Source organism: Mycteria americana, chromosome 12, assembly GCF_035582795.1.
Source record: "Mycteria americana isolate JAX WOST 10 ecotype Jacksonville Zoo and Gardens chromosome 12, USCA_MyAme_1.0, whole genome shotgun sequence".
Classification (NCBI taxonomy): Eukaryota; Metazoa; Chordata; class Aves; order Ciconiiformes; family Ciconiidae; genus Mycteria; species Mycteria americana.
Window position 1 is genome coordinate 5,265,473 of NC_134376.1, and position 26,089 is coordinate 5,291,561.

The 26,089-nt window shown below is 40.3% G+C and overlaps 1 protein-coding gene across 1 annotated transcript in view; it reads right to left on the reverse strand.

Moving 5' to 3' along the window:
• Nucleotides 1-26,089, reverse strand: part of SDK1 (sidekick cell adhesion molecule 1) — a 430,085-nt gene that overhangs the window by 151,698 nt on the left and 252,298 nt on the right. Inside the window, exons 7-8 of the mRNA XM_075515084.1 lie at nt 7,718-7,829; nt 6,572-6,762 (exon numbers count right to left, since the gene is read on the reverse strand). Coding sequence (XP_075371199.1) covers nt 6,572-6,762; nt 7,718-7,829 — 303 coding nt within the window. The remainder of the gene's footprint in view (nt 1-6,571; nt 6,763-7,717; nt 7,830-26,089) is intronic.

The window sequence follows — 26,089 nt, forward strand, 5'->3', positions numbered from 1 at the left end:
CTCCTTTTAGGGCGTTCCTGACTGCACACCCTCCACCCTCCCCTTTATAAGGCACTCTGACCTTAACAGGCCAATTTCTAAACTTGGCAACCTTCAGCTACCAGCTCTCAAATTTTCTCCTAGATCAGCAACATATTCACACGCCAGTGATAAATTTGCAGATTTATCTTCAACATGGGCCTGCAGTCCAGCTGCAAAGCACTTAATGTGACCTCAAAGATGCTAGTGGTTCCATGGCCACTGCTTATGTGCTGCTGTTGCACACAGTTTCTGCAGTTATACTTGGCATATTTATACAGTCTGCTTTCCCAGTGCCTCTCCCAAAATCCTATCCTACAGTCTGTGCTCCTTCCTTTAAATCCCACACAGGCTGTTATGCCACCCTCGAAGAAATTTATTACATTAAGAGATGCTTAGTGAGCAGGTATCAAGCAATGAATTACCTGACAAGGAACTTGAAGTCAGTGACAACTGTCACTTAGCAAACGGGATGTGATGTTATAAAAGGAAGATTCACATCAGCTTTTTTTGAAAGAAGCAGGGAGAAACGGAAGCAGACAAGACAGAAAAAGAGCAGGAGCAGCAGAAAGATGCAATCTGAAGGCCATAGACAACTCCCAGAGGACTTTCAGGGTGTAGGTGTGCCAACAGATAGGATTTTCAGTCTTCATCAAGCCCAAACCCACCTTTTCCCTTACACTAAAGCCTGCTGAACTCAGTTCTCCCAGCCATTCCAGCAGCTGGAAGCCCTGCCAAATGCTACAGTTGACATAGAGGGGTCGAGAGGCTGAGGCAACAACTGCCCATAGAGGAGTCAGATCTTGTTCTTGCATGATAAGCACAGATATAGAAAACCTTCCAGAAGCAACTCTACAATTTACTGATTGTTAACTACCTGCTCCTGCTGCCTGGAGATAGAGACAAGCCTGGGTGGGAAGACAAGGTTAATTCATAAGGGAATTCTGGAAGATCTAGAATATCACATGGACAACAGTGCTGTGGCATCCCAAGTCTAATATACACGGAAAATTAGTCTTGGTGATTTAAGGTATGAGAGAATCACAGCAGTATTGGTGTAGGTATACTCTCAGGGCTTTGAGGGAAATGAAACAGTGATTTCCATGCAAGCTGTGCTGCTTTTCCATATGCGTGTGTCTTACACTAGCAACATGGATGCTCAAAAGGTCCTTTGCAGTGAGGGTCTACGGCTTCAACAGAACTCAGGCTGTGGAAGAAACAGCTCTAGGTACAGGTGCTGGACAACTGAAGTCTAGGCTCCTCACTTCTCAGGCGAGTCAGATGTACCATCTGCACATCAGGTGTGTGCCTGAGGGCCTGTAGACCCAGCATAAATTGCAAGTGAAAAATTCAGGGTATCTCAATTTGGGTGCTGTACTCCACCTGGTGAATAACTGTCAGAAAGAGGTCATAACAATGCAGTAATATTTATAAGGGTCAGACAGCATTCTGAAGGGGCATTCTGGCTGTCTGTATATATGACTCTACTGCATATTTATAAGGCTTGGTTTGAATGACACAGTATGAATTCGAACATTTATTGTTGTAGGCAATAATCATGTGTTGAAATTTAATATGTGTGGTGAAATGATAATGTCTTCCAAACTATGTAACATGCCAGACAGAAGTCCCCAGAGACAGCAATTTCTAGGAATGGCAGTAGTCTGTTGGTATCGGGTCAAACATTTAATTTTTTTTGAAATTATAGAATCACAATAGTTAGGATAGGAAAGGACCCATTACACTGAGTTCGCCCTGCCGGCAGTGCAGCATGCTATGCAATGAGAGCGGTCACATCTTGTATTACACTGAAAGAAACAGATACTGTATTGTTCAGATATTGTATTGGTGTTTGACTGATCTTAACTAAAAGGTCAAGAACAAGCAAAGGGGAAAAAGAATATTTGAATATAAATGCATGCTTTTAATAGTTGTTGAGGGTTTCAGGGGTTTTTTGCACTACAGCCATCATTGAAAAGATAGCCTCTCTGCAAAGCCCTGGGGAGCCTGAAAAATTTGATACTGTTCTAACTTCCCCCACACAGAGTTACATGGTCACTGATTTTAACATTCAAAAGATAGCAGCCAGCATCCGTTACATACCCTTTAAGCTGCACTGGAGATGTGTGACCTAATCCTAGATACATACATGAAAGTCAGAAAGAACAGAGAAAGCCCCAGGGGCTCCTCCAAAGCTGAAATTCCTGCATCACTCAGAAATTCAGGCCTGCATATTTAAGAGGAAAATTGAGCCTTAAATAAGGAAGCCTTTCTCTAGCATTACCATAAACTAATTTATTTGGTGAATATCCTGTAAAGAAAGGAGAACTGGAAACTTGAGAGCCCCTTGTAGGTACAAAGTCCTTAACTCCAGACAGTAGATCAGACTGTCCATGCTGAGAGAAGCCACTTTGCATACGCAGGTCTAACAGGTTCCTTGAAGCAGGGTTTTTCTTTGCGTGAATATCAGGTTAAAACGGAAAGAGATTAAAAGGTACTCTTAGTTTCTTGCTACTACCCCTCCTGCAAGCTGCAGTCTGTGTGTTCTAAAACCTTGCAGCAGCACAGGGAACACACCTCCTGTCTGCAGAACTGAAAGAACTTCTCCCGAATGTCAGAGACACAACCAGACTCCCCAGAAGTCCCATTGCTTCACGGTGATATAGGTCCTGTGTGCATCTGGGGCCAAGGCGGCACGTCTGCATCCATCTCAAGAATCTCTGAGGCTCACCAAATCAAAAATTGTCAACATTTCTCTGCTTTGAGCCCAAACTGAAGTTCAGGCAAGTCCAAAGACATTTTATATTATAGTTTTCCTGAAAACTCTTATTCTTTTCTTATGCATAGTACATGAACACAGTCATCATGGTCTTTTCTTTAGCAAAATACATGAACACAATCATCATGGAAAAATTCTTTCCTCTGCTTGAAACACTACAAATGATGTCTTGAAAAGTGTCTAAGCTAGAGCCATGAGAGCTATTGTTTCCAGAGATCTGAGCACAAGGTATCGAGTTGGCTAGCTGCAGAGGAAAGTAACTTCTGTTCTGGCAGTTCTATATACATTCAATGCAAATTCATGAACAATGGCAATGCAAAAAGAAGGCCCTTCTGCATCTCCACACTTGCTCCTGGAGAAGTACAGTGAAGGAGGAATAGCCTTATAGTTCATCTCAGAGCCTAGCCAGGGGGGCCCTCCATATTACCGTTAGAATTTTTCTGATCTGTTCCTGAATCCCATGATCCCATGAAGCTGCATCCATACCTGATGAGAACCAGGGTAGCCTTCAAGAGAGAGACAGACCTACCACACTCCCCTATCATCTTATTTTCAGAAAGAAATCTATCCAGCTGGGATGTAAAAATTCTCTCTAGGAAACACCAAGATGAGAATAATATGCCTATTAATGTAGTTGTTTTGGGCACAAAACTGCTCCAAAAAGAAGGGAAGCCCTCTGTTGTGATTCTGCTTTATTCCATCCTATTCCTTTGACCAGGCCAACAGTGCTTCAACACCTCATCATACCACGCCATTCTTTCTAATCATTTTCCTCCTCAGTTTGTTCAGATTTTACTTTCTGACTGCATCTGATTTAGAGAGCAGTATGGATTTCACGTAGTGGAAGGGTTTCATTCCTCATTTTCTTAAGCTCCTAAAATTCATAATTTCCCATAGAACAATCACTTAAAAAATGACTATTGCAATTTGTCGCTAACGGAACTTGCAGAACTGGAGCAAAAGAATTTAAGATTAGCTCAGTTTTCAAATTGGTTTGCTCATGAGAAGACTCCTTAAATTACTTAATCTTCAAACCGTTAGTGATAAAACAAATGTGCTCTTATCTAATCTGCAACAAATCTTTCCCAAACTGTTACTCTGCCAACTGAGGAACATGCTACCCTTTAAAAATTTATAACAACTGCAGCTAATAAAACCAGGGTTTGGAACCACCTCAGTTTATCTTTGCTGGAACAATATGAAGATGTCAGAAAGCTCCTTGCCACATTCAGAAGAAAATTGCAGTGCGGCACAAGACTAGAGGATTTTCTTCTTGCTTATGCAGTGCTGCTTTATTACATTAGAGATTCAGATTTTTCAAATATTATTGTGATTTTAATTTACAAACTGAGATGTACTCTCAGAAATATTCAGAAAAAAATTCAGAGATAATACTGTAGGTCACAAATAATAATTTGAAGTGAGTACATGCCTTCATACTAAGTTCCACCGCCTTCTAATAAAGCTCTTGTCACCATCTGAGCCCACACTCAAGTTATGTGACTTCCCTTAGCTGGGAGAGGAAAGGACTGGTATATTTCTAAAAAAGCTTCGATTAACTCAGTATTTGCGATATAGTTGATGCATCTTTTTATCGCTACCCCTATTCTACCTGTTAATAGCAAAATATTTTTTTCTATTAATCCACAAAAGCTCTCATTACCATACTATTGAGGGTCTGTGTTTGATTTATCCCAATCATTTTGAAAACAAACCTCTTCTATTAACACAATTTCCTTTTTCTGCTAGTCAAGACCCCTTATTAAGTCCAGACTGTGTTAGTCTCCCAAGAAGTACAGGTTATTGTCAGGTCACTATTAACATGTACACACTACAGGTATTTTATACATGCAAATGGACAAGCATACTTGATGCTCTGTAGGTACTACCCCAACAGAATACGAGGGATACACTGCAAAAATCCTTAGGTTTCAACCTTGTCTGCGCTTTCCTCTGCAACCCGTCCCTTGACTAATTAAACTACGGCCAGATCCATCCAAGAACCGTAAGGCTGAATATAAGTTATGCATTAACTACTAATCCTTTGATTCGGCTTCCTGTTTAGAATTAGAGATCCATCCAGCAGCTCAAGAAACTCATAAATAAAGAAATCTATCAGGCTTTGCTGACACATTGAGTAAACACCTGCAACTGAAGTGTCTTGTTCCATCACAAGGAAATAAAAGTAATTGGTAACCAATTTGTTTCTGCTTTCTTTCATCTCCTTGTTCTTATCTACAGGCCTTTTCATAACTTCATTCCCTGACAGCCCCCTAAAACTGGGTAAGAAATAAATAAAACATTTAAAAGCAAGAGAGCAGATAAGCTGCTAAAGAAAGGCAGCACTGCTAGTTTAATATGATTCCCCGATGATTGTTTCTCAGTTTTATTGTAACTGTATTTAAGAATCTTTTACATTAACCGAGAGGCTGCTTTAAGTATTGCATTAGGCTGGATCTGACAGCATAGCAGCAAAGTTAAACTAGTTACAATAAAATCTCATGAATAAGGAAGAGTTTAAACAAAAACCATAAATAAGTGAAATCCGTCTCTGCTCCTTAAAGGGGAGGGAAGCTGCGAGGTAATAATTCTAAGAAACAGAGTACAAAGAAAAAGACTGGAACCAAACTTCATCCAGTAGATAATAAATATAATAGAGACACAGCGCTACAAATGAACCTGGAGCAGAGCTTTGTAGAGAGAAGAGCTGTTTTCTCATTTAGCATGAACTACTATAAATTGCTTTAGTAGAATACAGACCATACAGCAGTCTTTACAACTGTATTTTCAGAAGGCTAAAAGAGTGTAGAGAATTGCGTGTTGAATTCCCTCTGCAATGCACTAAAGAAATGCATGTGCATGAATTCTGATCAACGCTCAGACTTGTATCATTGCCAGAGCAATAACCGCTCCAGGACTCTTGCACAGTTATTACTGGGGCTATTACATAAAAGCTAGACTTTACGCAATCAGCTCTGGCTTAAAACTTCTAAATGTCTCTGTTCTAAAGCGTCTCTTTCATTCTAAATGTCCTAAAAAACTCTACACTGTGCGCAGTGTGCTAATTTGCTTTATTATATCCGGATATGACATGCACGGTAACTACCATTTCCGAATGACAACCTCCTTGCTACAGCAGAACTCCAACCCAGAGGTGATAGTGGAAACAGGCAGTGAAAGGGCACCAATGTCCCTTTAAACATATTAAGTCCAAAGTTTCCCTTGGAGTCAAAGGTCTAGCACGTAGCACCAATTTTAATGGTATTTCCTTCTCCCTTTTGTTACCTCAGTAATGACATCTGCCTGCCCGTGTGCTCAGGAACGTCCTCAGCCCCCTGACTGGCATTTGCAACAGACAACGCACGGAAGTGCTCCTAAAAGGCTTCTTTCGGAAATACAGGCACTTGACATATTAAAACTAGATGTAAGCAAGCCGGGAGTTAATCAGGATTTAATGCATCTAAAAGCCAAGATGGGGAAGCTGCCCAATAAGGATTATACTACTGTATTTCCCCAACTTCTGATTAATGTATGGTTTCACAGGGGATTCAGAATCACATCCGTGTTTAAAAAAATCTATTTGATGAATTTATATTCATGGGGAAGAACAGCTGAATTAATTTGGGAGATAACCCTCTTTCACCTCCTTTGTTCTGTTCTCTGAAGAAAGGTTCAAATGTAAGGTCAATGAAATATTAAAATATCAATTTTATTTCCTATTATAACTCAGTCCAGAGCCTGTTTTACTAAAAAACACATTGCTGTGAGAATTACCCATTATAGAAAGGAAGGCTTTCGCTCTCGCTGGTTCCTCTGTGCTGTCTCTCAATTGTGCTTCACAGAAGTACAGCCCCACGTCAGCAGAGGTTGGGTTGGTGATAGTGAGTCGTCTCCCAAAACTGCTAACGCCACTGGTTATTTTTATTCCATTTCTCTTCCAGGTCACGCTTAGTCTCTCAAGAGGTCTGCCGAGGTTTAAAAAAACCACACACGAATACAACAATAAAACATATCTATTACGGAATAGTCTTGTCTGCAGTTATACACAGATTAGAAAACTTCTGGAAGTTTTCCTCTATCCCTGCCATTCGCTATTAAGAGGTAAATGCATCTATAACTTCGACACATCAAGACTACAGACTACTCAAGTGGCATTATGCAAGCACAGCTAATTGATACAGCAATAGAACTTAAGTGCTAATAGTTTGATTTCTCCAAGCAAAAGGCGTAAATACTGCTATGGGAATCAGCTGCATGGGAAGTGCTTTCATTATAACTCGATTCCCAAAACAATATTAACCATATCAAGAACATCTCTGCCCTCAGAGGGGAAAGTGAATTGGTTGGTCGTCTTATCATCCGAGGACCTCAACTATTCACTTCCACTGGAACTCAGTGCTATTCAAGGCCAACTAGATGGAAACATAGGAGGAATGCTGTGAACTCTATAGTAGGGTGCATTATGAACAGCTGAGCACTGTAAAATGAGAGCGTCTGTAATAAATTACTTCATAGGAGATCCTCACTAATTTATTTACTAGGAAGCACAGACTGTTCAACCATATCACCTTTCATGTCAATAGGCAATACAGCTGAAATATTATTAACCCTTAACATAACTTTTCCCTTAAGATAACGTCTGCTAGCTGAACACCACCATACCACTTTCCTTACCGTGTCAGTAACAGGCGGGAAGGTAACTCTGCCTGTGTCCTTATGTGGCCAGAAAAATCAATGTTTAATTCAGTAATGTTGGACAAACAAGTTTATTCATAAGGTTACTTTGAAGAGCAAGCTACATGCTGCATTCTGCTTCAATCATTAAAATAATAAAAACCTGAAAATAACTTCCTGTGTCCTTCTCAGTAAAGGAGAGTGCATTAAAATGAGCTCCTTACAACCCCGCTGCTTTTCCGATACCTTGCATTGGCCACACACTCCAGCGTGATTTCGCTGCTCCCTGCCACAACGCTTGTATTCCGTGGAGGGATTACGATGACGGGAGCCACGGTGTCAGACGGGTCTACGGCACCTGCGTGGGCAGAAAGGAACCTCGTGAAGACTCTGTACCTCTGCAAGGGCGAGGACTGACACCTTCCAGGCAAAGGATCTCGTCAAGCAACACAGCTGCAAATTTCACTCTTCAGCCTCACCATGGATTTTAATCTCCTCATTAAGGGGAGATCTTCAGCCTGACCATTCTCGACGGCTTTCATTATACTGTACAAACACACTGTTTCAACATACCCAGCCTGGTATCATTCAAGACACACAACTCGCAAGAACTACTCCCAGATGGAGTGCAGGGGCCATTCTCAAATAGAGAGCAAATAAATTAAGCATCCTAAAGGTTTTCTATTGTTGAGCACTTTTATTTTTATCAAACACTTGCTGACTTATATTTTTAAGACCTTTTCATGTTTTGTTTAATCTTACCACTTCCATACCATTTCAAAAGAGTCTGCCAATACTCATGTTAGTTCTTTAAAAAGATTTTACACACTGGGGAACAAATATAAAATTAACAAAGCAGCATATCACAGCAACTTCAATCCCTTTTTCTTACCAGCAAAGTAGATAACCCAAATCTGCTACTCTTTTGTAAGGCATCATACTGTAAATAATTTAGCTTATGCAACAGTCAGCACACACTTAAAAAAAATGGTAAAAAGGCTGCTTGTAAATTTTCTCTGTATACGTTTAGTAAGTGAATTAAAATACCCATGTATTCATAGGTACTTTGCTTCAAGCAACTCATTTGGGAAAGAAAAATTAGCTATTTTTTAGCTTGAATAAAAGAGTAATAAAATTTTCTAAAGATACAGAATCCAATAAACGAATTATAGGGAAAAGTAATGAAAATAAAACTGAACTGATGGAAAAGCAAACCAGTTAATCAAATGTTTTCTGCAAAGGCGGCTAACCCACGCCCATTAAGCAGAATGGGAAACTGGCAAATGCAAGGTATGAACCCTGACGTTTAAGATAATTCCCTAAAGAATAGAAAATGGATAGAAGACTCTTTGCTTATCTTGCATCCGGCATGCCAGAAGCCATTTGACATTCGCTTTCACTTCTTGGATAGACAGAGGTTTTGGTAATGGGGCTCAGAAAGTTCACAAGGTTAGCAAATTTCTGAGGTACCGAATGACAAAATTTTTACCTTTTGATGTTTTTGTAATTGATAGCAAATTGTGTATTATGGGAGATGAAGGCATGTAGTATAATTTTACAATTTTAAGAATGCCACCCACACATCTGCATAAATTCAAGCATCCAAGAATAGTACTTAAGGAAGTGGTAAGCACATATTTATTTCTTCCCATAAGTATGCTCTGTGGACCTGACGCAGGATCTATACGCAACTCGCACGGGAACTCAAAAACAAGCTTTTAGTAGATTTTACTTCTGCTCAACAACATTCCGGGAAATATGATGCTATCAGGTAGCAAATCTGTTTTCTAAGAAGATTTCCATGGTGGTCTTATAGGTGTTCGTGGCAGGAATTTTCTAGATAGTCATTGAAAAAATAGAAAACAAGCAGCAATCAGATTAGTAGCTTGTTCCTGATGAGAAGAAATAACCTCAGCATTACTGCTCACCACTGCTTCTGTGCAAGACGAGGGTTTACAACAGTAAATGCTAAAACATCAACAAACAGTTACTAATTTGGCAGTAATCTTATCTCCATCTGGAAAAGAGGAAAACCACTTGTTTGACTTGTTAGCTCCCCTGAAGAATGGCTCAGCCCCACTAAAACCAGCCAAAGAAGAGAAGCCAGCTTTGTCGTAACCTGTAGGAGTTCACCACGTGCGAGCGGCTCTTTGTGCAGGGAGCAGATAAGCAGGGGAAATAAACGTGCACCTTACTCCGCCTGCAACCAGGAAAACGTAAGATTTCTTTGACTTTCTTCCTGACCACAACAAGAATCTAAACAAAGTACGTGCTTATTATTATTTTGTACCATCCCTGAAGCAAATCTATTAAAAGCAGGCTGTTGATAAAGACTTTGAGCAAGTGAACTAATATTGATGTGATACAAAGGCCTCATCAAAATGGTTAGCGCTTGGATTCTAAGTAATATACCTACAAAGGTCAGCTGCAGGTGTAGCAAGCATTTATAGAAAACAACAACGTTTCAAAGTATTAACTAAGCAGTACGTAGACAGCACGCATATTCCTATTGCATATTCAAAGACAGTTTAAGTTTCCCTTTGCAGCACAAAGAAACCACTTGCCATAATTCACTCTGGCCCCAGTCCTGCCAAATAAAACTCAACAGGGACATTCCCGTGGTTCCTTTTGCAGGGGCTAGTCTGCAGCTTTGTTTTGTGGCTAATCGAAATATCAAAGGAGGAATTTGGTTTTGCTTTAGAGTAAAAATCTCAATAGGGCTGTAACATGGGATCTGTGCGTCCACCCCATCCTTTCAGAATTTCATCCTTTTGTAAGAACTCCACGGGTTGGAATATCGGAGTAGCCAGGCTCCTAATCTAGATAAGGAGTAACACTGTGATTTTGTTTTGATGATGTGACACAGCAAATCAGACTTCAGTCAGGCCTGTTGAAGGTAGAGAGCTATTTCAAACAATCAGATAATGAAAAACTACCCAGACTTTCCAAGTTTCTTATCCTACCCGTCAATAAAGCCACTCCATCCCTCTCCTACCTCCTAATGCACTACACTGACATGATTTTACTTGACTGGTGCTACACTAAAATACAATGCGGAATGTCATTGTTAGTAAACAGACATTTTCTTTGAAAATCCTTTGTAGAAAACAATTGAATTTTTTTCTCCTCTTCACCGTTCCTTTTTTACAGCATCAGACTTCTTCTTGTCCGAGATTTTTCGGACTCTGCTGTTTCCTTCTGGCTTTTCGCCACCTCTTCCTCCTCCGCCTCCCCTCCTTCAGGCAGCTGCTCTGCACTCGTCACTGGCCAGTTCCTCTCCCTACCATCCCATGGTCCCCTATAGATGTTTCACATTATTTAAGAACTGCTCAATTTCCCATGTATCTTTTATTTTAATGATTGAACTTCAGTTTCTCTGAAGGAAATATTTACTAAAGACACTGAAATGGGAGAGCAATACAAATGCATACAAGAACACAGTTATAGTGAGATGAATTTGCTAATAGGGGACCACCATTCTCACCCATATTCTATCTTTTCTGAAAGGAAAGATCTTCTTGCCTTTCTGTCTGCTTTCTGAACCCCTCCTCTCAGCTAAGAAAGCAAAGCAACATTAGGGAAAAACACTGACCCCAGAACTGTAGCCAAGGGATGCCTCACTATTAGACATAATAAGTCTGCAGGGAACTTGTAGGAAGCTGCAGAGACAAGGCCGAACAGCACTGAAGAACACTCGCGGGATGTGCTCTTAATCTCATTCTAGTCCTTAACAGACGACTGGACAGAAGGACTGCCACAGGCGAGAGTCCTAATCCAAACAGAGAGTTTTCTCCAAAACAGAGCGTGCTCTGCTTTATTTCACATTGTATCTGTTTTAGCCATAGCACTCACAGTATTTCCAATCTACCCTTTGCTTCTAAACCTTTTCTCCTTAGACGCCGTCTTAATTATTACCGGTATCTACTACAGCCCAGTAACCGACGTGCCTGCAGGACCAGCCCCAGCCAGTCTTTGAGGCTTGACTATCATAACACCAAGGGCTCTGAGTCACGAGTGGAGGGAGCTTATCTTGCAGCTATTTCTGTGGTTCCCATCCCCAGCTGCTCGTGAAGCACTTGGTGAACTGCTGCCATTTATCACCCAAAATATTAAGGTAAATTGGCACAAGTATTATTCTTCCATATTAGACTTTTTTTAAAAGAGAAAAAAAAAAAGAGAGCCAAAAAAATAGAGGGGGAAAAAAAAAAAAAGGAGAGACAGACAAAATGGCAAGGAGACGATCTGGGGTTTTTCTGTTCCTCTAAACATAAACTCCTCTCCAGACTGCGGCATTCAAGAGTCTGGTAATTCTGCACAAAGCAGAGGCATATTGAGGGAAGAGAGAAAAAGAGTGAACCCCTCTTGCACGGTCTATTTGTTTTTACCCCCAGTGACTGTGCATGACTGCACAACGCCGATCTTGGATCACACTGAACTTCCCCCTTCTCTCCTCCCACCTGACCAAGAAGAAAACCCATCCCAAGTAGTCTGTAACACTGATTTTTTTTTAATACTGATGAGTTGTGGAATTTTTAACCTGTTATTTAAATACAGTAATTATGTAGACTGACCTATCATCTCTGAAAAGACAGTGTTTTTATCTCTACATATATTGCCATGTAAGGTACAGGGAATTTTAAATATTATAATTTACAGTTTATAAAGATCACAGACTTTATCAAAGCCACTTGGGTGCTTAATTTTCCCAATAGGGATGAAATCTCACTCGGGCCATACGACTGAAGATACAAAAGGTGTTTTCCCCTTCAGAAATGTATAAACATTAGGTTCTTTCCCAGACTTTACACTATGGCATGCAAAGTTTATCTATATCTGTGTCTGAGGTGCAGAATATTAAGAGTATTACTTCAATGGATGCTCAAATCCACCTCAGAGAGATACAGTGCAAACCAGCCCTAAGAAAAGGTGAGAGAAAGTATTTATCTCTTGAAAAGAAGTAATAGCTCGAGTTCGGACTTGAGAAAAATGGCAAGTCTTATTTTTGAGGCTAAGCAATTAAATTGCTTATAGGTCCCATCCCTTTCAAGACACTTAATACAAACAAGGTGACCATGAGCAGGAGGAGGGAGGATTGCCTAAATAATCACCCAGATCACCCTCATTTACTTAGTATGGGGTAGAGCCTGGAATGTGATGTTGACTGCTAGTCATTCCTACCCTTAGTCTTAGTTACTACTGCAATTACTTCTCAGCGTCCTGTTTCCAGTGAAGAAGGAATCCCACAGGAATCAGTACCCAAAAATGGATTTCCTTCTTCATATTATGAATTTGTCTAAGGGAGAAAAACACTTTGCAGAAAAGATCACCACTAGACTACCCTCAAGCTAATGGAGAAATTGAATACTTTAACAGAACTTCGAAAACATTTATAAGTTAACCTGGGAGAAAAAGATTAGAAAACCTTCACCATAAACTTCCTACAGACTTTCAGACTTGCACGGTATGCAGAACTGACTTCACAACTACTATGCAGGATACGCGCAAAGCTTCCTGTTACCAAATTATGGATACCTATATAAGAAAAAAGCAGAATAGGAGATAAGAGTCCAATACAAATAGCAAAATCATTACATACAAATAGTTCAACATTATGGCATCAAGAATATGCAGTGTCTGCCTATGTAGCATGGAATATGAGAAAAGAGGAGAAACGACAATCACACGGCATCTCAAGATTGCTCAAGGGAAAAAAAACCCCAGACCTTACAAACTACATTTCACTTTTTCCAGGTAGAACCTGCAGATGGTTTGGATTATCATCCCATAGCGGATTAATGTCCCTTTCCCTTTCCAGTACAGGATACACAATGGGAATTGGATCCTAATCAATAATAGATTAATTTCCCTTCCCTTTTGCAGTACAAGATGCACAACAGGAATTGGAGCCTGATCAACAGACTAGCAAACGCTGACAACACCTGCGGGCACGAGAGAGAAGCGTTATGCAAATAATGAAAAAAGCATATTTCTCAATCATAAAACTCTATCCTAAAACATGGCGTGTCTATTTGTCCCCTATTTATTGGAGTGATTATTAACAGGTTATACAATGAAAGAGCGTTAAGGTAATAAAAGTTACCATTGCATTTTTTCACTTTTATTCTAGGAAGCACTGTATTCATTTTCAAGAAAAGGGAAATACGTGATGCTGCTGTGCACTGCTGTGCACTGCACAGGTCTCTGCTCAGATTTCTAGACATAAAGAAAAATAACAGAGACTCTCCTCTGAGGATTCCTGGTCACATTTGTTTAGTTTGATGAATAACATTAAAACTCCAGATGGAGGGGGTTTTTTTGAGTCAGAAGTATGTATTTGTAAAATAATTAGCAATCTAATGGTACAGGGTTAGTATATGAAGAATTCTGACTTTTCAGTACCCGAGGATATCTTAAGATGCCTCAAATACGTACATATTAACATAATTTCTGATCTTGAACCTTTGAGAAACTAGACTGTAGACTCAAAAGAAGTAAATAAGCAACAACATAAAATCTTAGCTTTGTGGATCAAATTTATAGTGAAAATGGCCTAGTTGTTTGAATCAGTCACAGCATATGGATTCTTATATATATGGTCCTCATCTTGATCCAGCCATCAGACATCATGACATACGAATAAGACGCCAGATATGAAAAAGGTTTACAAAACACAATACAAGCAAAACAAGTGAGTGGTCTAGGTCAGTTATATGTATTGACTCAATAGGCTCTTGTCAATGTGCCTAAGCTTTGCCCAGATCAGATCAAACACATGGTTCATTTCCACTGCAAGTAAAGTGAACAAACAAACAAAAAAAAGGGTGAATAAAAGAATAAGACACAAATAAAATACAAGTAGATCACAAAATTAAATAGCCAGTGTATGAGGGGGGATACGACAAAGAGGAGCAACTACAAAAGATTTCATCAACAACTGTTGAGGAAGCCTTGCACAAATTAATCTTGGCTGGGTCACCCACGTCGTAAAGCAGCGCCTGAAAACCTGCACCCCTTCCTTTTCTATCCCCCCCTTCCGCACCTGCGTGATATGCCCTATAGGTTACAACAGTACTTCTGATGCATTTAACTGAAAAATAAAGTTACCCAAAGAAATTAACCTACAAAATGTGTGATTTACCCAGTCAAGCCTGTAATTCTGCAAGCAGTTCAAAATGCACTTAACTTCAGGTACTTGCTGCTCGGTTTGAAGTGAGTGAAAATACTCACATTCCTAATTTAAGGAGATGTGTAATATTACAGAAACAGAGTCTTAAAGGAGAAAATGGAAAAAATATATTAACTATGCAAAATGTTGGCAAGAAGATATTTTATGTGTATGGAGCTTCCTGCTAACTGTGTGTGGAGCAGAGAACTAGAAAGCACCTCCTGGGTCAGCCTCGTTCCCTGTCTCTGACATCCCGTCACGCAATCCCGTTTCTGAACGTACTGGGGCCTGCGGTAAAAATACTGAGTTTTTTTAATGCCACTTTTCTGGTTGGAAAGTTTCTTGAGCTTTGTTGTTCAGCCTGTTAAAAACACTCTTAATTTCCAGCTTAAATGTATTTATGGCCAACGTACCCCATTTGTTCTTCTCCTGAAGCTGTCCTTTAGCTTAGATAGCTCTTGTCTCCCTCTGTGATGTTTACGTCCTGAAGCGTTTATAGAAAACAATCATACTCCTTTACAGGCCTAATTTTACTTAGCTAAACTACCAAACTTTCATTGTCTGACAAGTTTGAAAGGATTCACTGAAATATATACAAAGTAAAGAATAGGAGCAAGCAAGGGTAAAAAAAAAAAAAAAGCTAGCATCACACTACAAATGCTTAAACAAATGTTTGAACAAAATAACAGCCACATTTGTAACAGCTTTTTTTCCCCTTTGTAAGGACTTTCACGCAGACTGCAAGAGCTGTTAGCTTTAGCCCTAGGGAAAGATTAATGGAGAACTCAACTCTAGCCACAGGATGACTTCTACCCTTTTGTGTGTAGATACTACAGCAAAGAGGAGCTTCAGATATTTTATTAGATAAAACAGAGCCTAAAATACAGGTTGAGAAGCTTCTAAAACCTTGTAGAGAGTTTTCAGGGTCTATTCCTGGGCATAGTAAGAGACAGGGGCCTAAATACCAGTTGATTTACAAACAGAAAATGTCTTTCTGTAAACAACAGAAATACTGCAGTGCCCGAGGAGAGGCACCGCGGCCGGGGTGGCTGGTAGGGACACAGTCCCTCCACCTTCTCGCCCACCAGTTCTGCTCCGCAGACTGGGATAGGGATGGGACATCTGGCTTTTTTTCCTGGTTTTGCCCTTTTTCTACAGGCCACTAAGTGCAGGTGACCCAGCAACTGCTATTGGGGAATGAGCCCTCCACAAAACAGACTCGTTCCTCCTCTTTTCTACTCCCTGAGGTCTACAAACCCACTCTGTATTTTAGGACTACTTCAGAAATAAATTTCTAGTGTTGTCCCATGTAGTTTTAAGGAAATTAAGCCACTGCTTAGTTACACAGCTCCCTGTGATGATTCAGCAGCCAAATTCAAAAGCAGACCAAATTTCTTCTCCTGCACTCTGAAATTCCCTTCTCACAACTCCTCATGCAAAAAGAGCAATTTGGAAGTTCAGTGTCTGTCACTGACCTGACCTTCCCCCGTGCACAGTGAGGGGTTTCTTTCTGCCTAGAAACTTATCATCCAGCACATCATTAGAGCTTTTAACATGAAAAAATATATAGCCTCAAGCTATTCTAGCTAAAGAACACTCAGGTGGCTTTTCAATTCACCAGATAGCTTTAATATCGGCTATGTAAGTGGATAAAGTGTGTAATCTTATTCAACAGCAGTTAAAAAGGGGGAAAAAAAATATCCATGGTCTAGCAGTGGAATCTATTAGCCTCAGAGTCATCTTCAAAGTGATGCGAGAGGCACCAGGTACAGCAGCCTGCTGCAGGCAGCCGGCGGGGCGAGCGGTGCCTCCGCGGCCAGCGGCCAGACCCTCTGGGATTTTAGCAGCAAAATCCAAAACATGCTCATGTTTAAAAAGATTTGAAAATAACTCATCAGTGGAAATGATTTTTAAGAGGCCGTATATTTTTACAATGCACTTTAGTGCATCGTAAGAGAAGCGTCCTTTTAAATATAAACAGGCATGCCTTTAGGAGGAGGAAACAGGTTTGAGGGACCTGGCAGCGGTTGCATGGACTTCTGCAGCAGACAGCGAGAGCCGCTTTCTCCTGAGGACAAAAAGGAACTTTTAACATCTTACAGCCTTGGCGCTTCACATATCTGGATGTTTACCGCTTGCCTTCCTAATAAAGGTAAATTAAGTTAATAAACCACATATCAGTAATTGGATGTTAAGTAAACTAGAACTGTCAGTTAATCATAATGGCCAGAAATGCAAAATTCAGTGAGACAGGAGCTGAGAGAAGAAATGAAGAAGGAAAGCTGAGCTGGGGACACGGCTGTGTTGCAGGAATCAGAGAACCGCTGCTATTTCAGATGCTGCAATTCTCCCCAGCAGATTCTGGTTTACTGTCAAGCAGCAGGAAAGAAAGAAATGGGAGACAATAAAATGCTCCCTTCTATTTTCAAACGTATCTTCATATGTGGCTTTTTTTTTTTTTTAATAAATGCATTTCTTAACTCCTTACTTTGGCACAAAGAAAATCACGCAATTGACAATCTAGTTGCTGCTTGTCCTACTTGTAACAAGTTTAAACACTCTTCTACTTAGAAATCAAAGGGTGGTAATAAAAAAAAAAAAGAGAGAAAAAAAGAAGAAAACATAAAAAAAAGACATTCTCATCTATCCTTCACTGGACTTAAATAAAGAAAAGTATCTGCAGTGACTTTGGGGGAAATTATTTAAGGCATGCCTTCAAGAATTTATTTTATGACAACAATAATTGAAACACTATTTTCACAGGGAAGATTTAAGATCAAATATGCTCTGTAGAGCATAAAACAAATATGTACAATTGATCATATGTGAGTTTCTAAGATCTATTTCTTTGTAGCATATTTTTAAATGAACCTGATGTTGTGGTGCAGTACACTGGAAGCAGACACTTGCAGGTATATACTGGTCATCTGTCAAAGCTAAAATTAATACTAAATTTCAGTTAGGCTCCAAGTTCAAAGAAAGTTGGAGTTTTCTAGCATCAACTTAGATTCAGGAGAATGCCTTTAGATACCTGGTAAATACATGAAAATAATAAATATTATTGGATTTTAGAGATTTCCTTAGGTCTTGGTACCTACTGTACCTGGCTGCTTGTTTAAAAACCTGTGATCTTCCTGAAAGATTAGAGAAAAGAATTTAAACTTGCCCTCGCTGACAATAAGCAAAAGACAAATCTGAAAGTGTTCCACAGCTGATCTGTCCTTCACAAGGAAAGGAAGGGCTTTTGTGTCCCAGACACTTGGCACCAGTAAATGCGTACAGGCCACCAAGTCGGCCATCGCTTTCTAACAAGCGTACCCCAGAGACACCCACTTGAAGCCCTGCAAGTACATTTCTGCAGTGACAGGATAAGCAAGGTGTTGATCAAAGCTTTCTCCAGAAAATCCCCTCTAAGAACAAGGATTAAAATTCGCTACATGTAAACATCATTTGAACTTTAAAAGAAAAAAGAAAAAAACCAACCAGCCACATTTAAAAACCTCTCCTCAGATCCTAGATGCTATGGGCACGGAACAATTTATGAAGGCTTAAAGGAGAGCACTTCTACAGATACTTATAAGATTGAACTAAACAAGCAGTTTTGTTCTTCGTTGCTGAACTACTATTCAAACCAAGATGCACTCACTGAGCAGCATTTTAAGCTCAAGGTCAACTCTTGCTGCATTCTATTTATATTTTTATATATATAGATGAGAAACATGTTTTGGGATCCAGATTGCTACCTTGCTCCCAAAGGTCTGCTATTTCCAAGTCTTTACATAAAGAGAGCAGATCTGAAAAACAAGAAGATACCCCACAGCCTTCTTCCAACAGCTAACTCAACCAAACATATGGAATGACTTGTCAAAATAATATTTTGAGAAATAGGTTATCAGGGGCCTCAGGTCCACTCCATATGGTCTAAAGTTCTCCATCCCCCGACCATATCATGCTACTTTTTCCACTTTCTTCTATAAAGGGATACAATCCTTAATAAAAGTAGAGCTGTTCAGGCCACAGACATTCAGAAGCAAATAAAATTTCATTTATATATTTACAGTACTGTAAAATAAAAAAGGGGGGCAAACCCACTCACACAACAGAGCTCAGAATCCGAAGAAATATTTTTCTATCAAAAGAAAGGATTTTTCTTCCTCTTTATAGCACAGATGTTCTTCTAAATAAAGTGCAGCTTTCCCTTTGCAGCCTTTGTGATTATCAATCTTTGGTTATTTTATAATGTAAGGTTGCCTCAGACCTCAGCAGGGAGAAAAATACACATTGCTGTTATTTCCTCTGTAGCAAGAACAAAACAACTGTGAAAGCAAAGAATGTTCCAAAAGAGCAAACAATAACCCAGCTAAAGAAAGTCTACAAACTTATTCATTCAAAAATAATTCCACAGATGGATAAGCATTTAATTTTCTGAAGTGAGAATAAACCAGCGTCTCTCTCCTCCGGAAGACGGAATAGGTTTTTGTATCTGCCTATTTATACACACTACATAAATGCATGCTCAGAGAACGCTGCAAGTACTGTAAAAAGACATCTAAGGGGAAGTTATTACTTAAGGCTCTTTGTTAGTATTTCTGCAGGATGGCTAGTGTCAGCATTGTTAAAAATAAATTGTTAGCCGTACCTTACTTGGCCGGTACAAATGCTGTTTGCATTAACGTACTTATGATTTCCTATCTGCTGCTCCCAGATAAGAGGGGGGTTTAAGAGTACGATGTCTTTTCGATCTTGCTTTGACTTCTTCCCCTCTCAGAAAAGGGCTGGCCCACTGTTTTCAGCTGTACGGATAGCAAACAGCCTCTCCTGCGTGTGACAGGGACTCATCGCTTTGATAGTGAAAACCAGAAGCTTGTTTCCACAGGGTGCTCTTGTCTCCCAGCTCATCCAAAACTTTGCATTTTGTGCTGCTTCTTATTTGAAATTTCTATCATCACAATATGACACCAGGATGTCACAACAGAATTACCGTTAATAAGGAAAATTAGGGGGAATAAATGAAAGATAAAATGAGAAAACGGTACATTAGGAAATGTACCATTGCCTAAGACGTGAATTTATCTATTGTTGAGATACAAGTGACATCAATTCCGTTTTGTTTTAAAAAGAAATAAATTCACCCCCCGGTTTAGAAACATGCTGCCACTTTCCAAAACGTCCTTGGGTTATCAGTTTGAAATTAATTGGCAATGTGTGATTCAGCAGAACACAACAACATTGCTTAGATGTAATCAACTCATTTTATTCAGATTTGCCCCGAAAATAACACTTAACAATATGGTTCTGCTCTCCGGATGGTAACGGGCTGCGCTAGTGCAGCACTAGCAAACGTCAGAGCAACTGAAACAGTAAGAACACGTCGCAGGGTCCACTTGACAACAAAACACTGTCGCTTGCTTTCTCTCATACACGTACAATCTCCTAAAACTACTTACGCAGAATGAAGGATGAATCACTTCACTTATACACACGCATAAAACGCATTTAGGTATGGATTAAAACTATACTAAGCAGCTCAAACAAAACTGGAAGCCGGGATGGGAAGAGCGGGCTGTAGCTAGCACCTGGAACCTGAACTCGGTAGGGGATGCCCATTAGCCTACAACGCCGAGCTAGTTTGGCCTTGTTCTGCTTTGTGACTTCGGCCCAGCTTTGTGGTTGTGGTAGCAGTTGTGCAGACTCAGTGCATCCATACCTATCTTCAGTGAAAGCAAGCACTAAATGAATAAGTCACACGTGATATCAAAAGCTAGCGTTGGCCTCTATACAGGCGACTGAAAACGCCCTACGGAATGTCACATAATTGGTCTACCTCCTCTCCCCTCCTTTCTCTCAAGAGTAATTATAAAGAAGAGATTAAGGTGTGCCAGACCATTTGGCTATTCAGGAACCAAAGAGTTTTACAGCACAGACCAAATTTAAGACAATAAAATGTGCTACCTCCTGAACCACAAAATCTCTGAGAAAACTCAGAAATACAAGCAGCTTTTTGAAATAAACCATAATCACTCCCTCCCACTGCCTCCGAAGCCTGTAACCCCAAACCAAAAAAAAAAACCCCTGAAAAAACAAAACCTGATGATATATAAAAATAAAAGTACAGCTGAAGCATTTTTGACATTTCTCTATCACTCTTAAAAATAGTAATAATCTTGAGCTATTGAAGTTGCTGAAAGAAAATAAAAATCAATGCATTTTCACTTAGCACTTTTGAAAAAGAAAAGGATTACTTGGTATTTCAGCAAAATGCTTTAATGCAGCTTTGCAACAGAGCCCACCATAACTTACAAATAAAGCTCTTCATACTCAAGCATTTACTGTGCCCCAGAACTCAATACTTGGAAGGGAATACAGATAAGACTGCACTTCCCAGTGTAAAGTGGGCAGAGCAGTTACTGGTACCAGTACCATGTCCAGGCTACATAACCTGAAGTGTTCTGGGGCTCTATAAACAGCTGCCCTGTGCTCTCACGTGGCATACACTTATCTACTAAGGATTTTATATGTTTAATAAAGCAATTTATTTCACGGAAAATGGAAATTGCCTTGGGTTTATGCTTTCATTGCTTACCACTTCGCCTCAATCCAGCAAGCAATGATGCACAAATTGAGGGTGAGGCTTTGTTGTTGATTTGGGGGCGGTGGGTTTTGGGGTTTTGGGGGGTTTTTTAATAACATAAATGGAAAAATTTACAAGCTTCAACTTCAATATGTACCCAAAGCTCTGGGACTGTGGGCTTTTAAGTGTTGCTCTGCATTTCCCTTTTTTTGGCTGGTCACAAATTTTAGGTTTGTAACCATGGGCAGAATAAAAAGGACCAGATTTCTGACAGACATTAAGAATCTCCTGAGAATCATTTTAAACTAGTCTAAGCTGTCTTTGAAAGTGGTAAATGGTTGAACCTTCCCTTAATACAGGCAGGGTGGACAAATCTTATCTCATATAGGAGAACTAAAGTCACCAAAAATGCTTTAAAGCAAATGTTTTCAAATGCCAACAATTTTTGCGTTGTTTCTGATTCCTCTCTATGCATACAAATGCATAAAATGTAAAACCCAGCAAAGAGGGAAAGTGGAACATTTGAAAAAGCTGCTTTAATTCTGCACAAAACCTTTACTCCTACCATTAAAAAGTACAATTTATTACCACTGGAAAGCGTAAGAAGTAGAAAGTGCTCTTGAAAAATAATAACTGCTTCTACCAGCACACCAGAGACCTCTACAGAAGATGTAGGAACCATTATCTCCTTTTTACGGGTGGTGAAAATGAGGCAAGGACAAACATTATTGAAATGAGGCTACAGCAGGTAAAAGTCTGACCTGTTTATTACAACCTTTTAACATTTTAGGCTATCCTCAAATACAGGATGGAAAACTTTTTTTTCTTTCCAGTCTCCAACTGGAAGAAGAAGATGCTATACAGTATCCATGGGGATCTTGCAGGCTCTGAAGCTGTCTCCCCTTCTCACACTCCCTTTGCGGGTCAGTTCGCAGTTGCAAGATTGTTAATGTGATGTGGCAATCTAAATTCAATTCTACTGCAAGTTTTCAGACAACACTGGACAGTTATTCACAGCATCTCTGGTCGACAGCAGACAGAATAGGGGAAAAAAGACAGTGTATTCTCCCAGGTTTTATCATAGGCAATGCCAGTATGAGAATAAACCAGGCAATTTGCATTTCACAGAGTTATTGTTTCGAGCTGCCTGCAGACTCTGGCACAAGTCATCACACCAATTTAACTGAGCTTTAGCTATTACAAGCATTACAAATGAATGTCTAAACCCTAGATCATAACGTATGTTAAGGCCATTCAAACAGCAGGTTACGTTCTAGTGTTAAAAATCTGGTTTCCTGCTCCTCAATCTCTACAGTAATTTTCTGCCATATCTTTCTTCTGTACTTTTTCAAGGAGATCAAATGTATATATTCAACATATTTAAAAATAAAAAAGCCAAAATGAAAAACAGTCTGAAACATTGCAGAACATGGATTCAGCCGGTGTGTAATTCTGCTGGTAGCGAGCACTTGGACTCACTGCCTGCCCTGCCCTGCGACCGAGCCAGCAGAGGAGCCCAGGGCAGGACGACTGCTGTTCTCAAGCCTCTGAACTGAGTCCTTCCAAGATGCAAACCAGCAGCATCTCTTTGCCTTCCCAATTTTCCTATGAACAAAGATGCGGTCAGCGTCATGCGCTCAAAAACAACTCCTGGCTGCTATTTACTTCCCCAGAGCAGCTGGAGGAGCATCATCCCCAGCTGGAACATGGGCCAGTGCTGGGGCCCGGAGCCCACCAGCAAGCTCTGCAGCTTTTTCCTCCCTCTTGGGTGTCACTGCCTGTGGTCAAGGTCAGCTCTGATATGGTGCAGCTGTATAACCTTGGATCAGGCTGCTAGGAAAATAGCTAACTTGTGAGAGGTATGTGAGAAACCTCATCCAGGGCCTCCACCCATTGACAGAGGAGCTGCATTTAAACTCAGGACCTTAGTCCTTGCCTGAGCTATGTTGTAGGTATGCTTGCTCCCAAGGCTTGTACCTTGCTGACTTGACCTCCTGGCTTCAGCTTGGACCTGCCTTGTCACTATGGATTTGTCTGGTGATGACTGGATGACCGGGCATACCTCTTCTTCAGACAGTGTAGGACCCTGTCCCTTGTCAGGGAGGACCTTGCTGCTGCCTTGCTGTCACCCTCAGCTCCTGGCTTTCTTGCGGACCAGCTTGCCCTTGCTGCTCCCTGACAGCCAGTACTCAAACAGCAGGCTCAGGATTTGAGACTTTCATGTGGTAGCAAGGCAGGCTAATGCATTTCTTAAAATCTGAGACCTCATTAGCTTATTGCTCAGGTGTAGCCCTATCTGTAACCACTTGGAGTAGAAGCTCAAAAAAATTAAGTACAGATGATGAAAGGAAATACAGCAGCATCAAAACAAACACAGAAAAATAAGGACCAGCTACCTGACCCCTGAAAAAGCCTAAGACTGACCCTTGATAGCCAATGGCAAGCTATATCTCTTGCCTTAAAGAGCTTTCTTCTGAAAACTAAAAAAGAAAATTACTGGACTCAAAATTGTTAATTTTGAATTTATTTTCCAGCCTATGTCCGTCATTATGATCAATGATAGACTACAAACCAAAAGGGTTAAATGAGATGCTGGGTAAAGTGCTGTTGCTTTGCTTATCTTTTGAGTGTATTGCTGCCAACAGCTGGATGAGCACCCTGCATATAACGGACGAGGTGGACCCGGCTACCGGCATAGCTCTGGTGAACTACAGATACCAGTGACACTAGATGCTTCAAAGATCATTTATATTAGGGGGGTCTCCTGGGTAGGAATTCAATTTTTTTTATTTGCACATAAAAATGGTTTCTGAAGACATAACTTAGGATGAGTTTTTGTCCCTAATCACTTGATTACCACAACACAAAGTTGGAACTGGGACAAGAGTACTTAGAGAGCTTAAACGACAGATGTCATCCCATTTCTGAGAGGATGTTAAGGGATATCTGAGAAGGAATATGACTTTCTCTTTAGAAACAATGAAAAATAAATTGAATTTTCTCTCTGTAACCTTTATGAATTACAGTTTCCCATTTGTCTGTGGTAACAGATTCCTGTATTTCCCAGAGAAAAATACAAATTTCCTTGAGGAAGGGGAAGCAAAAGAGAAGGTGAATCAAAACGTTTAGATTCTTTCAGTTCTTTCACGGACCGCTTTCTAAAGAAGCAACTTGATGAATTCATCCATATGGCTGCCCTTTCCCAGGGGTCTTGTACCTACAGATCCATCTGCAGGGTGGGATTAAGTTCCCTAGGCCACCAGAAAGAAAAGGGACACATTAAATACATGACTAGCCAGTACATTACTCTTTGGCATATCTTTGACAACTTGATTCAGCAATCCATCAAAAAACTATTCCTTCTAATGGAGGAACATTAACATGAATTTGATCTAGATGCCCTCCAGCCCTCTCCAGACGTTCTTCTGGCCACCGAGTCACTCCTCTGCTCACTGACAGAGTTCGCACTGAGCTCTCTCACTGAACACATACATCTTTACATCTGTGTACATTTGGACAGCTTTAGGGTGGGTTTTCCTTACTTGACCAAGGACTAAGAACACCCGAGAGTAAGCGATGCCCTGACTGCTGGGGATGTATAGAATGAGCTGCTTAGTTTCATTAAAAACTCCTCCCCTTCATGAATACCCCTGGTTGGGGGGAAGTCTTTTTAAGAGGCACGTTATTAACTTACTAACTTTTATAACGAAGGCTAGAATCCTCAACCCTTCCCATAACATTACAGGAAAGGCATCCAAAGATGAAAGGGCATGTTCAACAAAGCACAAATATATGTTACCATTATTTGATGATCAGCTTCAGGTTAAACCTATCCGCCTTGAGACTGGAGATTAATAGTGATAGCTTCTTTTAATGACTGTAGAAATGCCACAGTGCCTGCCAATAACAACTTGAGCAATGAACAGGTTGCTATAGAATGTATTGTTTATGCACCACTGACTGCAATCTCTATACAGAAAATTTAATAGACCCTTTTTTCCCTCTCAGCAAGCTTATGTGGTTGGGGATTTAGAACTGCATTATTCCTTATGACCTGACTTATTTATCATGTCAATCATAGTAATGATGTGTCAAAATTATCACAATTCTGAAGCTTTCCTTTTATCACCATTTTGAGAGTGTTCTTTCTCAGCATTATAAGTACATATGACAGAAGAGTCATCGGAGGCACAGATTTCATGCATGGCTCTAACAAAAATCACAGGGTTAAATAGCTACTTCTAGAGCCAAAGCACCATGGAATAACTTCTTCCATTTTTCTAATTCAGTTCTAGTAATAGCAGCTAGACACATAGCTGCATCTGCAATTAAGGAGAAAAGATGGGGAATAAAACTGCACAGAGTCAATCGCCAAAGGTCAAATTAAGATGCTGGAATTTGCAGGTCCTGACCCACCTAACACCATGCAGTTGGCCTTCTGATACCACCAGTCAGATTTAAAATTACAACTTTAGCAATTAGTAAGACTGAAGAATTAGACAAGCAGGTTACTTACTGGTGAGATTGTCCTTCCCTGTCTACACAAAAAGCTTTGTCAAGGACTCCCATTAGGGAAGGAAAATAATGCAGATGGAGGGATTTAGCCCTTGCTGAAACAGGAGTTTCAGACAAGTGTGCGTGCAAGGTCACAGCCAGGCTGATGAAGGTGGCTGTCTGAGCAGCTCAGGTGCAGCATTCCTCAGAGCAGGTTTCTGAACAAAACACTGGACTGCATCAACACCAGGTTATTGACTCAGAGAAATTAAAGGATGAGAAATAGTTAACAACAGGAGTTCTGTCAGAGGTACAACATATATTCTTTTGGTTCAATTTTCTAGAGCCTGAGGTCTGAAAGAGATGGAAACCTCTTTGAAAGGGTCTG